General features: G+C 43.5%; 1 protein-coding gene across 1 annotated transcript in view; it reads right to left on the bottom strand.

The window, feature by feature from the left end:
• The window catches only part of ARID2 (AT-rich interaction domain 2), a 92260-nt gene extending 86108 nt beyond the window's left edge, over window positions 1–6152 (bottom strand). The window contains exons 1-3 of the mRNA XM_058805947.1: window positions 6061–6152; window positions 5807–5900; window positions 4590–4687 (exon numbers count right to left, since the gene is read on the bottom strand). Coding sequence (XP_058661930.1) covers window positions 4590–4687; window positions 5807–5900; window positions 6061–6152 — 284 coding nt within the window. The remainder of the gene's footprint in view (window positions 1–4589; window positions 4688–5806; window positions 5901–6060) is intronic.
• Window positions 6153–10455: the final 4303 nt, after the last annotated feature.

Below are 10455 nucleotides of genomic sequence, written 5' to 3' on the forward strand. Positions count from 1 at the left end.
CTAAATACACCTAAAATGGCTAAACTTGTATTACTACATGCATATGTAAGCACTGATGATACTCTTTTAGCACCTAAAACTGCTGTGACTCACTACATCTATTCTTTATACTTTGTTCTATTTTTGTTTATGGTCTTCATCCAATTTTTCATAAAGATGACTATCCATATACATAAATAATTTCTTAACAAGAGATTTTTGAGATGCATTTGAATTTCAGAAAATATTTAAAATATTACTACAGCTACAACTCTCTATTCATTTACTGGGGCCTTGAATCTGCAATCAGATCTGGCAAACAAGCCAATCCTGTACTTCTCCATACTCACTGAACTGTGTGCAGATGCTGTTGCAGTATCAGATCCTAATTTTAAACACTAAGTAAGAATAACAAAAAAACCTCTCCTAAAGTAATTTTTGCTTAGAAAATTCCAGGCTTCTCATTATTGTTTTTCTGATTTTTCTGCCATTATATTACCAAGAATCCCTTTTATCTAGTTCTTAAGCTCATGCTTTTTTTTTCTTTCCCCCTTTATTTTATTTTTCAAAAAATCAGTACTATTGTTTAATTTCTTAGAGGCATACTGAAGATCAAATGACTTATAAATATATCTTCAGATCTTTCAAGAACCCCCTCTATTTGTCATCAATAACTACTTCATATGGTTCTGATTGTTAACTGCTCACTGTTTTTTCATCTTACTATATATGGAATTTCAGGAAATTCAGCATAATAGCTTGTCTTAATAACAACTTTATGCAACTTCTCATTTATGAACTGACCACTTTCCTCTCTATTTGACTTCCCCTTACTTCCCAATATTTACAACAGCAAATTTTTATTCACCTTGAACTATTATTAGCAAATTACTACTGCCTTTGCCCAAAGCATACAATATGCATGTGCTGTCCACCTTTCAGGAATTCTCCACAGAACTAAGACAAACTTATTTTACCTTACAACTAGTCCTTTCATACCATTTATCTTAATGTAGATAAATAACTTTGAAAAGCAACTGATTTTCAGTTCAGTTAGGCATACTTCATTCACACATTTAAGCTTACAAGGTCTCTCACTCCCCCAAAATAGATGAAGATCCACAACAGAAATAAATATATCACTTGCACTCACACGAAAACCAACAGAACCTTATACCAACACATGAGGTCACATCAGCCCAATTCTTTGTAGGACTGTAATGCAATCTACTAATAAGATAAAAAACAGGCTATATTCCATGCTAGCTTTCTTTTTACCAACTGGGGGTTTACCAACAACAACATAAATGTATTCCACATTACTGATATTTACATGTATTACCCCATACTAAAATATTTTCATTAACATTATGAAATAATTTTTCAAGAAGCATTTAGAAAATGCTTTACTAATTCACCTCAATTGAAATGAAACATCCAATCTGCACTACATCCAAGGGAATTACACTCTGTGTTGCTGTAAAGTCTTACAGAACTACATTAACAAGTACAGTCTATCAATGGTTACTGGCACTGTGGCTTTTGACTGCTCACTAAGAACCCCAGTGCATAAATTAGTTCACCTGTCAGACAGCTCAAAGCAACAGAGGCACTAAGTTTGAATGGTTCAGACTTTCCCTATTATAAATTACTTTTTCCAGTGAGAGAAAAGGGAGAAGGGGTAGATAAATAGGTTATCATGTATTCAACTATCATCTATCATAAAACCTATTGGAATTGTATCACAAGTTTAAACAATTCACTTCTTTAATGAAGCCTAACATAGATTCCCAAAGACACACAGCAAAATTCCATGACAGTCAAGTGAAAAAGTTATTTGAACAAAAATACAAACTTTAAGAACTGGCTCAATAAATACCATAACCCAATGACTGTTTTGCAAAACATTCAGTTTGATCAAGCCTATAAGAGTACTGACCTCACGCAAATAAATCAATTTTTAAATTTGTTTACATAGTAACTTTAAGTAAAAAGAGCAGCATTATTAGTGGCAACACAGTGAAATGAGCAAGTGGTCCATGCAGCTTGAGATTTTATCTCAGTCAAGACATTATGCCAGATGTTCCATAGAAAGAAGCAACTTTCAGCACAAACCATCCCAAATCCAAATCTGCAAACATATTCATGTAGGTGCATGCCACTAAATCCCTCTGAATTCAACAGGGTCTCCATCTGCCACGCAGATCCCTCACTTTACAGCACACATGACATACGATTGGATACAAATTTAAATACAAGCTGATAGGCCTCAATTTGTCTGGCTTTGCTTGGAAAGTCATTAGAGCAGTGAGGCCAAGACTACAGTCATACCTGAGGTTCACAAGACACACTTTTTGCTTTCCAAGGGTAATTGCTCAGCACTTCATTCAAATCTAGCCTTGTAAGAAACCCCAGATTATGTTCTTCAACACAGACAAGCTAGACCCTTTTAATCAATTTATCATTACAGCCTTTATTCTTTCCCTAGAACTAAATGCTGCTGCCCCCCTTACACCTTCTAGGTTGTAGCTAAACAGGCATCAACCCAGCAGAGAGACATGTACATACAGTCTTACAACTGCACATGGAAGAAGGTGAACTCAGCTGGGAAACAGTTCCCATCCAACTCAGACCATGTGAGAAGCAACAGTGAGTAAAGCAGCAATTCAGAAAAAACAAAACCAAACAAAAACCAAAATGATCACTAAAAATCAGTCCACCCCAAAACCAACAACCTTGATAGCTTATTTCAGAATGGCTTAATCACAGAGCTTATATAAAAATATTTTTAAAGATTCTTCATTTTAACCATTTATCAACTTTTTTCTTAAATTCAAAATAAACAAAAACTCTTTAAATTATTTGTATGTAATCAGTTATATATGTCTTCAACAACTGTATTTTAAATAATGTCAATACCAGTATGCCAATAATAAAAATAACATTTTTGTATGTCTGACTAATTTAAAAAGTAATATCTTATTAAAAATTAATAGTCATTAGAAGGCTAAATTAACATTGTGTTAACTGTCACAGCATATAATGGCTCTCAAAATACACATGAAAAGAGAAATGACACACAATCTTCTACTGCAAAAAGTTAGGCCATTCAAACACTTAAAAATATGGAAATAGAAATAAAAGGTAAAAACAAAAAAACTATCATTTTTCTAAATATACGTAAAATCTAGTCAACTAACAAATTACATGGTCCAACAGAAAAACTCAAGAAGCAAAAAACCTCTTTCTATGATGTGACAAATCTTCAGCAACACTATTTCAGTACTATGTAGGAGAGGAGGGGTAAAAAAAAAGAGGGAAGGATATCCTAAAGCAAGCTTCCCACTTGATTTCTAGGCCTGCCACCAACTTTAAACTCTACTAGAGCTATTAACAATGGTAGTTTCTTTTCTTAATCTGAATCTTAAAGCAATTGTACGCCATTATCAAAAAAAACCCCAAAATTTCAGTAACTACAAATATCTGGCTAAGGTTTTCCAGACGTCACTGAAACTCAGTAACTGCTCCACTGTGCTATGAACTCTACAGCTTCAAGCTGGAAGTCAATCTAGGACAACCAATAGAAAGTGCACCTGTACAATTACTGCATTTCCTAATTCAGAAGGCCAAACCAGAAACAGATAAAGCTTGTGTGTACTCAGCTCACCAAAACAGAAATTCAAAAGCACATACTTATTTTGTACATACTGCACATCTATATTATCATTAATTGTAATGAAAAAATATTGTATTTATAATTCAGAAACAGAAAACTATATTCCTTAACCAACATACATTTAACTCCATTCTAAATGAAATATAAGTATCCACATATATAGTATCTATAACAACTATATACACAATCATTTAAAAATCTTTTCTACAAAAAAATAATCACCCAAACTTAATAAAAATTAATTTTTTAAAAAGTAATCTAGTAAATTAATAGTACCATACATAGTAATTGAAAACATTCAATATGAGCTCCATGCAACAAGGAAAAATAACCTGTATCACAAAAAAATAATCTGCATCATTTCCAAGAAATGCAACCTTATTTTTAAAGCCTGCAGAAATTTATTGTTTTACAAGTAATAAAATAATTGTTTAGCTCTTTGTATTCTGAAATAGAAGAGAATGATATATGCTGCTAGTAATTGAGAACAATATAATTTGTGCAACAGTCCTGCAGATGCATTTTTATTCGACATCTGACCCCACTAAGCAGTAAACAAATTTACATATATCAACACATTTCAGTGCTCCAAATATTAATCTAAGTTTCTATAACTACAATAATGTGATCTCTTAGTAACAGTCCTTTAGTAGCGTCATTCTAAAACAATCAAAAAAATGTCCTCTGACATATATTGTTTGTGTACTTGGGATCCCTTCAAAGTTTAAGGCTTGCAGATGTAAAATAAAAAACTACAAAACAGAATCACCTTTAACTGATCACTGCACCAGACGAGAAAGGAATTACAAGGGTTTTTTCTGCTTTATTTTATAGCATTTTAAAAGAGTAGGGATATTTTTATTATTGCACACACTGAAAACTAAATATAACCCCGCACTCAAAAATACTACTGCAACAGCTTGATAGCACTCACCGCAAGTAATACTGTTTTAAAGCGAAGGCAGCGTTAGAACAACTTCTGGGAAAGTTAAACTCTTCTACAATTTCTCCCCACTGATTCTTCTCTGATACCTGTCAAAAACAACACACAAGCCGAGATACACAACGTACACGTAAACATGTTGCTGACAGCGAACATCACAAAAAAAAACCAGGCTGCCATGAAGCAAATAGATAAATATATAAAAAGAAACAAACACGAATGTATATGGGATTTAGGATTGTATATTTTACTGACAGTTGCTAGTATTCCCCTTTCGAGAATAATCCTGCTTCTCAGGGCTCTTTTACTGCATTTATTTTTTAACATACACATTATTTTTTCCGGGGGGAACGGCCGGGAGTGGTGGTATTGTTTTGGGGTTTGTTTGTTTTTGTTTTTACTGCCTGGACAATAACCAATCGGGAGTCCCTCTGTCGCCCCCTTTTAAATCCTAACGCGGTCCGTTAAAAACCCAAAGAAGTTTAAAATAATGCAGGGAAGTGCTGGCGGGGGGCGCCCCCTGGGCTGCGGGGCGCGGGGGCGCCGGCCCGGGGGGTCCCCCCAACACAGATCCATAGACACAGAGAGGCCTTTCTTTTGAGGCCTACATTTCTGTCCCCAGCCTTGAAGCCTAAAGATGGCTATTTGATTACACACCGTCTTGGGTGCCCCTTTTGTTATTTTTCCCAGGGAAGGGCTCGGAGGGCAGCGCCCGGCCCCCCCCGGCTGCGAGGATCGTTCCCTAGCCCATGCTCCGTGCCGATTATCGATGTTAAACATGCCCGCTAATTTTGAGTTGCACTAAAACTGCACTCAGACTCTTTCCTCTGTCTCTCCCTCTGCAAGAGAGACGCACAGAGCTGCCACCACAGCCGAAAGAAGCCTGGTCTCGGCGCCCAGCAGCTCCCTGCTCCCCCCTCGCCTTCCCGCGGGAGGGGGGCATGGGCGAGGGGGTCCAGCGGAGGCGGAGGAGGCAGGAGTGGGGTGCGCGCCGTACCCCCGAGTCCCCCTCCATCGCTCCGCCGACAAGGCCGAGCCACCAACCTGCCTATCTGCTCGCTTCCTCCTTCCACCCCCCACCTTCTCTAACCGGCTTTAAATAGGACGGTTCCCGGCCACCTCAGCTCCCCCCGCCACCCCCGGGGGTCAGAGGAGACTTTTGGGAAGAGGTTAGTGGGAGGGAAACCCAAATTAAAACTTCCACTCACCTTCCCAAATCCGCCTAAAGTGGTGACTCTGGTATAGAGAGCGTGAAGATCCAGCTCCTTCCCACCCACCACGGGGATCTTCTTAAAAGGAGACCTGCCAAAGGAGATACACACAAAACACCACAACTTGTCAGCTCTGCCCCCTTTTCTCCCCTCGCTGGGGCTGCCGTGTCCTTCAGGGAAGGGGCTGGAAGTTGGATCAGGTCGATTTAAAAGCCTCCCCCCCTCCCGTTCCATCTCCCCATTTTCCTCACCCTCTGCTGTGGTGAAACTGCCGCAGCTCGTCCAGGAAAGCGAGTCCCTTTCTCCGCTGGTCTGCGTGGTTTTTACCCGTCGAATTTGCCATTTTTGTAATAAAAAATGTTCTCGTAAAAAAAAAAAATCCAATTAAAAAAAAAAAAACGGCCGACAACAACAACAACAATCCCCGGCTCCTCCTTGTCTTTAAGAGACCCAGGTGCCCGTGCTCGGCCGGGGATCAGCCATGGAGAGGGGCTTGTTTAAAAAAAAGTTTAAAAGGAATAAGGGAGCCCCGAGAGTGTGGTAATTGCGAGTCCTGTCTCCACACAACACACGGGCGAAGAGGCAGGGAGGGAGAGGGGCACCTCTCAGTAATTCCTCCTCCCGCGGCTGCTGCCTCTCTCAGCACCACAAACCCAGCCGATCCAGCCTGCACATGAGACTCAACATGGTGCTGCTGGATCACACAATGAATTGGGTTACTGTTGTGGTGGGGCGGGGGGGGAGCCGGAGTGAGGTATTGACAGTGTGTGTGTGTTACAGCCGCGGCTCCATGCGATCTCCCTCCCTCGCTCGCTCGCTCCCTCGCTCGCTCCCTTACACACACACACTGTACAGCTACGGCGGCGGCGGCGGTGGCGGCGGCAGCGGGATTCACTTCTCTTCTCGCTCAGACAAAAAGATCTGAGGCCGCCGTGCTTCTGCCTGGACGAGAGCGCGACACAGCGGGCCCCGGAGGCCGGTTCCGGTACTGCAGGAGGCAGCTCCAAAGGCAAAAGCCAGCACAGCCCCAGCAAGCAGTTCCTGGCGGGGAACAATAGGCTCCTCTCGCCGCTAAGGGCTCATCTGCAATGTGCCGCAAACTTCACACAAAGCCGGGCGGAAAGAGGCGAGGGAGAGGGAGAAGAGGGAGGAAAAAAACGGCTACTACCGGCTGTTCCGGGGCGCGGGGCCGGTGCGGGGCCCTCCCGTGCCAGGCTCGCGCCGACCGGCCTCTCTCCGCTGGCTGCCGGCGGGGGGGGTGGGGGGGGCGGGGGGGCGGGAAAGGTGGATTTGGAAAGCGGGGACGAATTTTTTAATTGGACTAAACCCAACGCCCTGAGTTCAAGGGGAGAGAAAACAACAACCGAAGGGGGCACTGGTGGGATGTGGACTTTCGGAAAACTTTCCGAGTCCCCCGGGCCGAGGTGTTTCCAAGGGCAGGAAGTCGCCCCGGATGGCACGGCGGGGGCGAGGGGGGGCAGCAGGAACCCCTGATTTCGAGACATGAGGGCTCTAAAACTCCCCAAAGGAGAATGCCGAGTGCTCCCCCGAGTAGGAGGTGCCCTGGAGAGGTTTGTCAGTAGGACCCTAGGCTCAGGGTCACTCCATGAATATTTCTTATTCCTTTTTTCTCTTGGGATACTACAGTCTGTAATCTAAGTGTCTCGAGACTGCTGTACACAATCTAAGCCGCTCACATCTTTCTGTACATTGACCAGTGGAACATGCAGCACAAAATTAATGGAGGAGGAAGGTCTTGGCCCTCACCCCGGATGGGCAGCAGCCCCCACTGGCACTACAAGCGCTAGCCCTCTGCCTGTGGTGTGCGCAGTGTTTGTAAACACTCTTCCTCCTGACGTGTTTTCCACTTGGGAAACCAGAAGACCTGCATGCCGACCACGGTGGAGCTTGGTGCCACTTGGGGTAAACAGGAGCAAGAAAGGGTCCATGAAGTGGACACTACAGGGTGAAGTGTGCCTTCCATCAAACCTTTGGTCCTCAGGTAAAGCAGTGGCCAGGTGGGCATTTGTCCTTCCCCGGCATGCAAACAGCCACAGGTGAGTGCTTGCTCCAGTTTAAGAGATTCTGAAGGAATATTTGCCCCTCGCAACCTCTACACTGAAATCCAAAGCTAGAGGCCTACAGGCTTGGGGGTTTTTTAAGCAGAACTCAATGAAGTCAGTAAGGAGCTGTGTTTTAGAATCAATGGCATATGATGGCCTCCAGTGAGCACTTAAAGAAGGAAATCTGCAATTCCTTTCTACTCCGTGTACTAACTTCAGAAAACAATATTTTTTCAAATATTTTTTCCTTTTGACTGGTTTGTTGTTTCAGCTTGAATATAGAGACAGATACAATAAAGCTTGGTAAACTTTGTCCTGGGTTCATGATCTGGGGGAAAAGGACAGAGAAATAAATATCCGAGTTTCAAATTAACACTCTATACTGAAAGTTGGTGGTGTGTGGATTTCAGAATATGAAATGCATAGTGTCTTATTCACTGTAGCATTAAGAGCCTTCCCTCCTCCCCCCTAAAATTAGACCTTCAGATCTTGGTCTGCAGCTCCTGTCTCTGACACTCTGAGCTTCTGCTATTTCAGCTACAGTATGCGTAAGACTGTCAAAGCCAGGATAATACAAATCAGAGAGGTTTAAAACAAGCGACTGGGGGGCTAAATCGCTGTTTTAGACGCACAGTCAAACCTCCCTTCACGGGAGGGCGGTGGTTTTTAATCGTGCCTTAAAAATTCCTTAAAAGCAGGGGGTCTCCCCTCCGCGAGGGGCAGTCGGCAGAGGTGAGTCACCGCTCGCCCGGGCGCCCTGTGAGGGGAGCGGGAGGCCGAGGGGAGGACAGACAAGTTGCGTAGCAGGGCTAGGTGGGTTTCCATGCTAAGCACAGCAATTGCGCACGGTCCCTTACGTAACTGTCAGCCGGGGATTCCCTAGATGGGGTCACTTTATTCAACCATTACATAGACCCCGGCCGCCGCTCCGGCGCGCCTGGGCTGCCGCGGCCGTCGCGACTGAGGCTGCGGCTGCTGCAAGGGAGCGCAACGGCTCCTCACAAAATGGCGGCGCCCATGGAAGCGGCAGCCCCATTTTGTGCCCGGCAGAGCCTGTCAACAAACACCGACTTGGCCGAGGCTGAGGAACAGAAGGCGGCGGCTCGTTCGCGTTACGGAGCGCGGAGGGAGGAGAGCGGAGGATTTCACCGCCCTCCTGCCGCCGAGAGGAGACTCTGGAGCGCGCGCGTTGGGGGAGGGAGGAGAGGGAGGTGAAGGGGGACGCGAGCAGCGAGCGAGTCAGAGGCTGCGTTATCCCAGCGCGGAACTGCCGGAGCTGCGGCGCGGGGGAGGGGAAGGCGAAGGCCAAGGCAGGCGGCCTTGGCGCTGCCCTCGCCGGGGCGTAGCTCCCGCAGACCCAGGGACTGCGGAGAGCCGGGGGCTGCAGGAGCGGCTGGCGACGCCGGGCTGGAGCCGGGGCTGCCCGCACGGGGGGCGCGGCGCTGCGCCCCGCTCCCGCGCTGCCCGGGCGGACGGGGCCGTTCCTGTCGGATTCCGGCGAACCTGTAATGAATGACAGGACGATCGAGCTCCTTGTGTAGCTAACTAGGTCACTGTCAGCACTTAATTACTGTTTGTTTCATTTTAGTGCGTGCCTTATGAATAAACCGGCTATTAGGCTGATGCTTCAAGTAACATTATCCAGCACCAAGGTACAAAATGTCTGTATTGGACTCTGATCTTGCGATGCCAGCTTGGTAGTAATTACTGTTTTACATTAACGATGTCTTGGTTGTTATAGCTTGGTTATTCGGCTTATAGCTGAAACAGGTGGAGATCCCTTACGATAAGGTTGTGAAGCTGATTCTAGTATGACACCACCGGGCTTGTTTGTTTTATGTTTGTAAATCCTCCGTTTTTAGAGATAGAGAAGGGGCTTGTGCATTAAGACTTTTTTTTTTTTTTGATCTATTTGTCTTAATATGCATGCTTTTTAATAGTATTAAATAAAGGAAATTACCTATTTCTGATGTATGTTATAATTTTTAAGTGTACCAAAATTACCTTGATATTAAGGAGTTTTGAAATATCTTGTTGCATACTAAACAGTCAAAGATCAAAAGTAGGAAAAAGGAAAAAATCTTGCTATTTAGTAAAAGGTCCTTTTATTATTCTCTGTATAGTATTTGTCAATGCAATTTGAGTTTATTTGTAAAATAAAGCCTCTACTGTTTGTTACTGTATACAGTGAATTTCAGTGTATAAATATTAGAGAATTCTTGCAGACAGGATAGGTTCAGTACCCAAATCGTCACTATTCAGTGCTGCTTGCATGGGTTTTTTGGCCTCTCGGTTGGGGTTTTTTAAGTATAGCTATGTTAAGTGAAGGTTCTGTTCTAGCAGCTGTATCCTGTGTTGCGGGGGGGGGGGGGGGGGTTTGTTTGTTTTGGTTTGGGGGTTGTTTTGTTTTTATTTTCTGGGGGGGGTTGTTTGAGTTTGGGTTTTTTTTTTTTTTGTTTGTTTTTTTTTTTTTTTTTTTTTTTTGTTTTTTGTTTTTTTTTTTTTTTTTTTTTTGTTTTTTGGGGTTTTTTTTTAATTTTTAATACCAAATTTTGGGCTTATTGCTTGTCTTCAGTATTGCTG

Source organism: Ammospiza caudacuta, chromosome 5 (assembly GCF_027887145.1).
Source record: "Ammospiza caudacuta isolate bAmmCau1 chromosome 5, bAmmCau1.pri, whole genome shotgun sequence".
NCBI lineage: Eukaryota > Metazoa > Chordata > Aves > Passeriformes > Passerellidae > Ammospiza > Ammospiza caudacuta.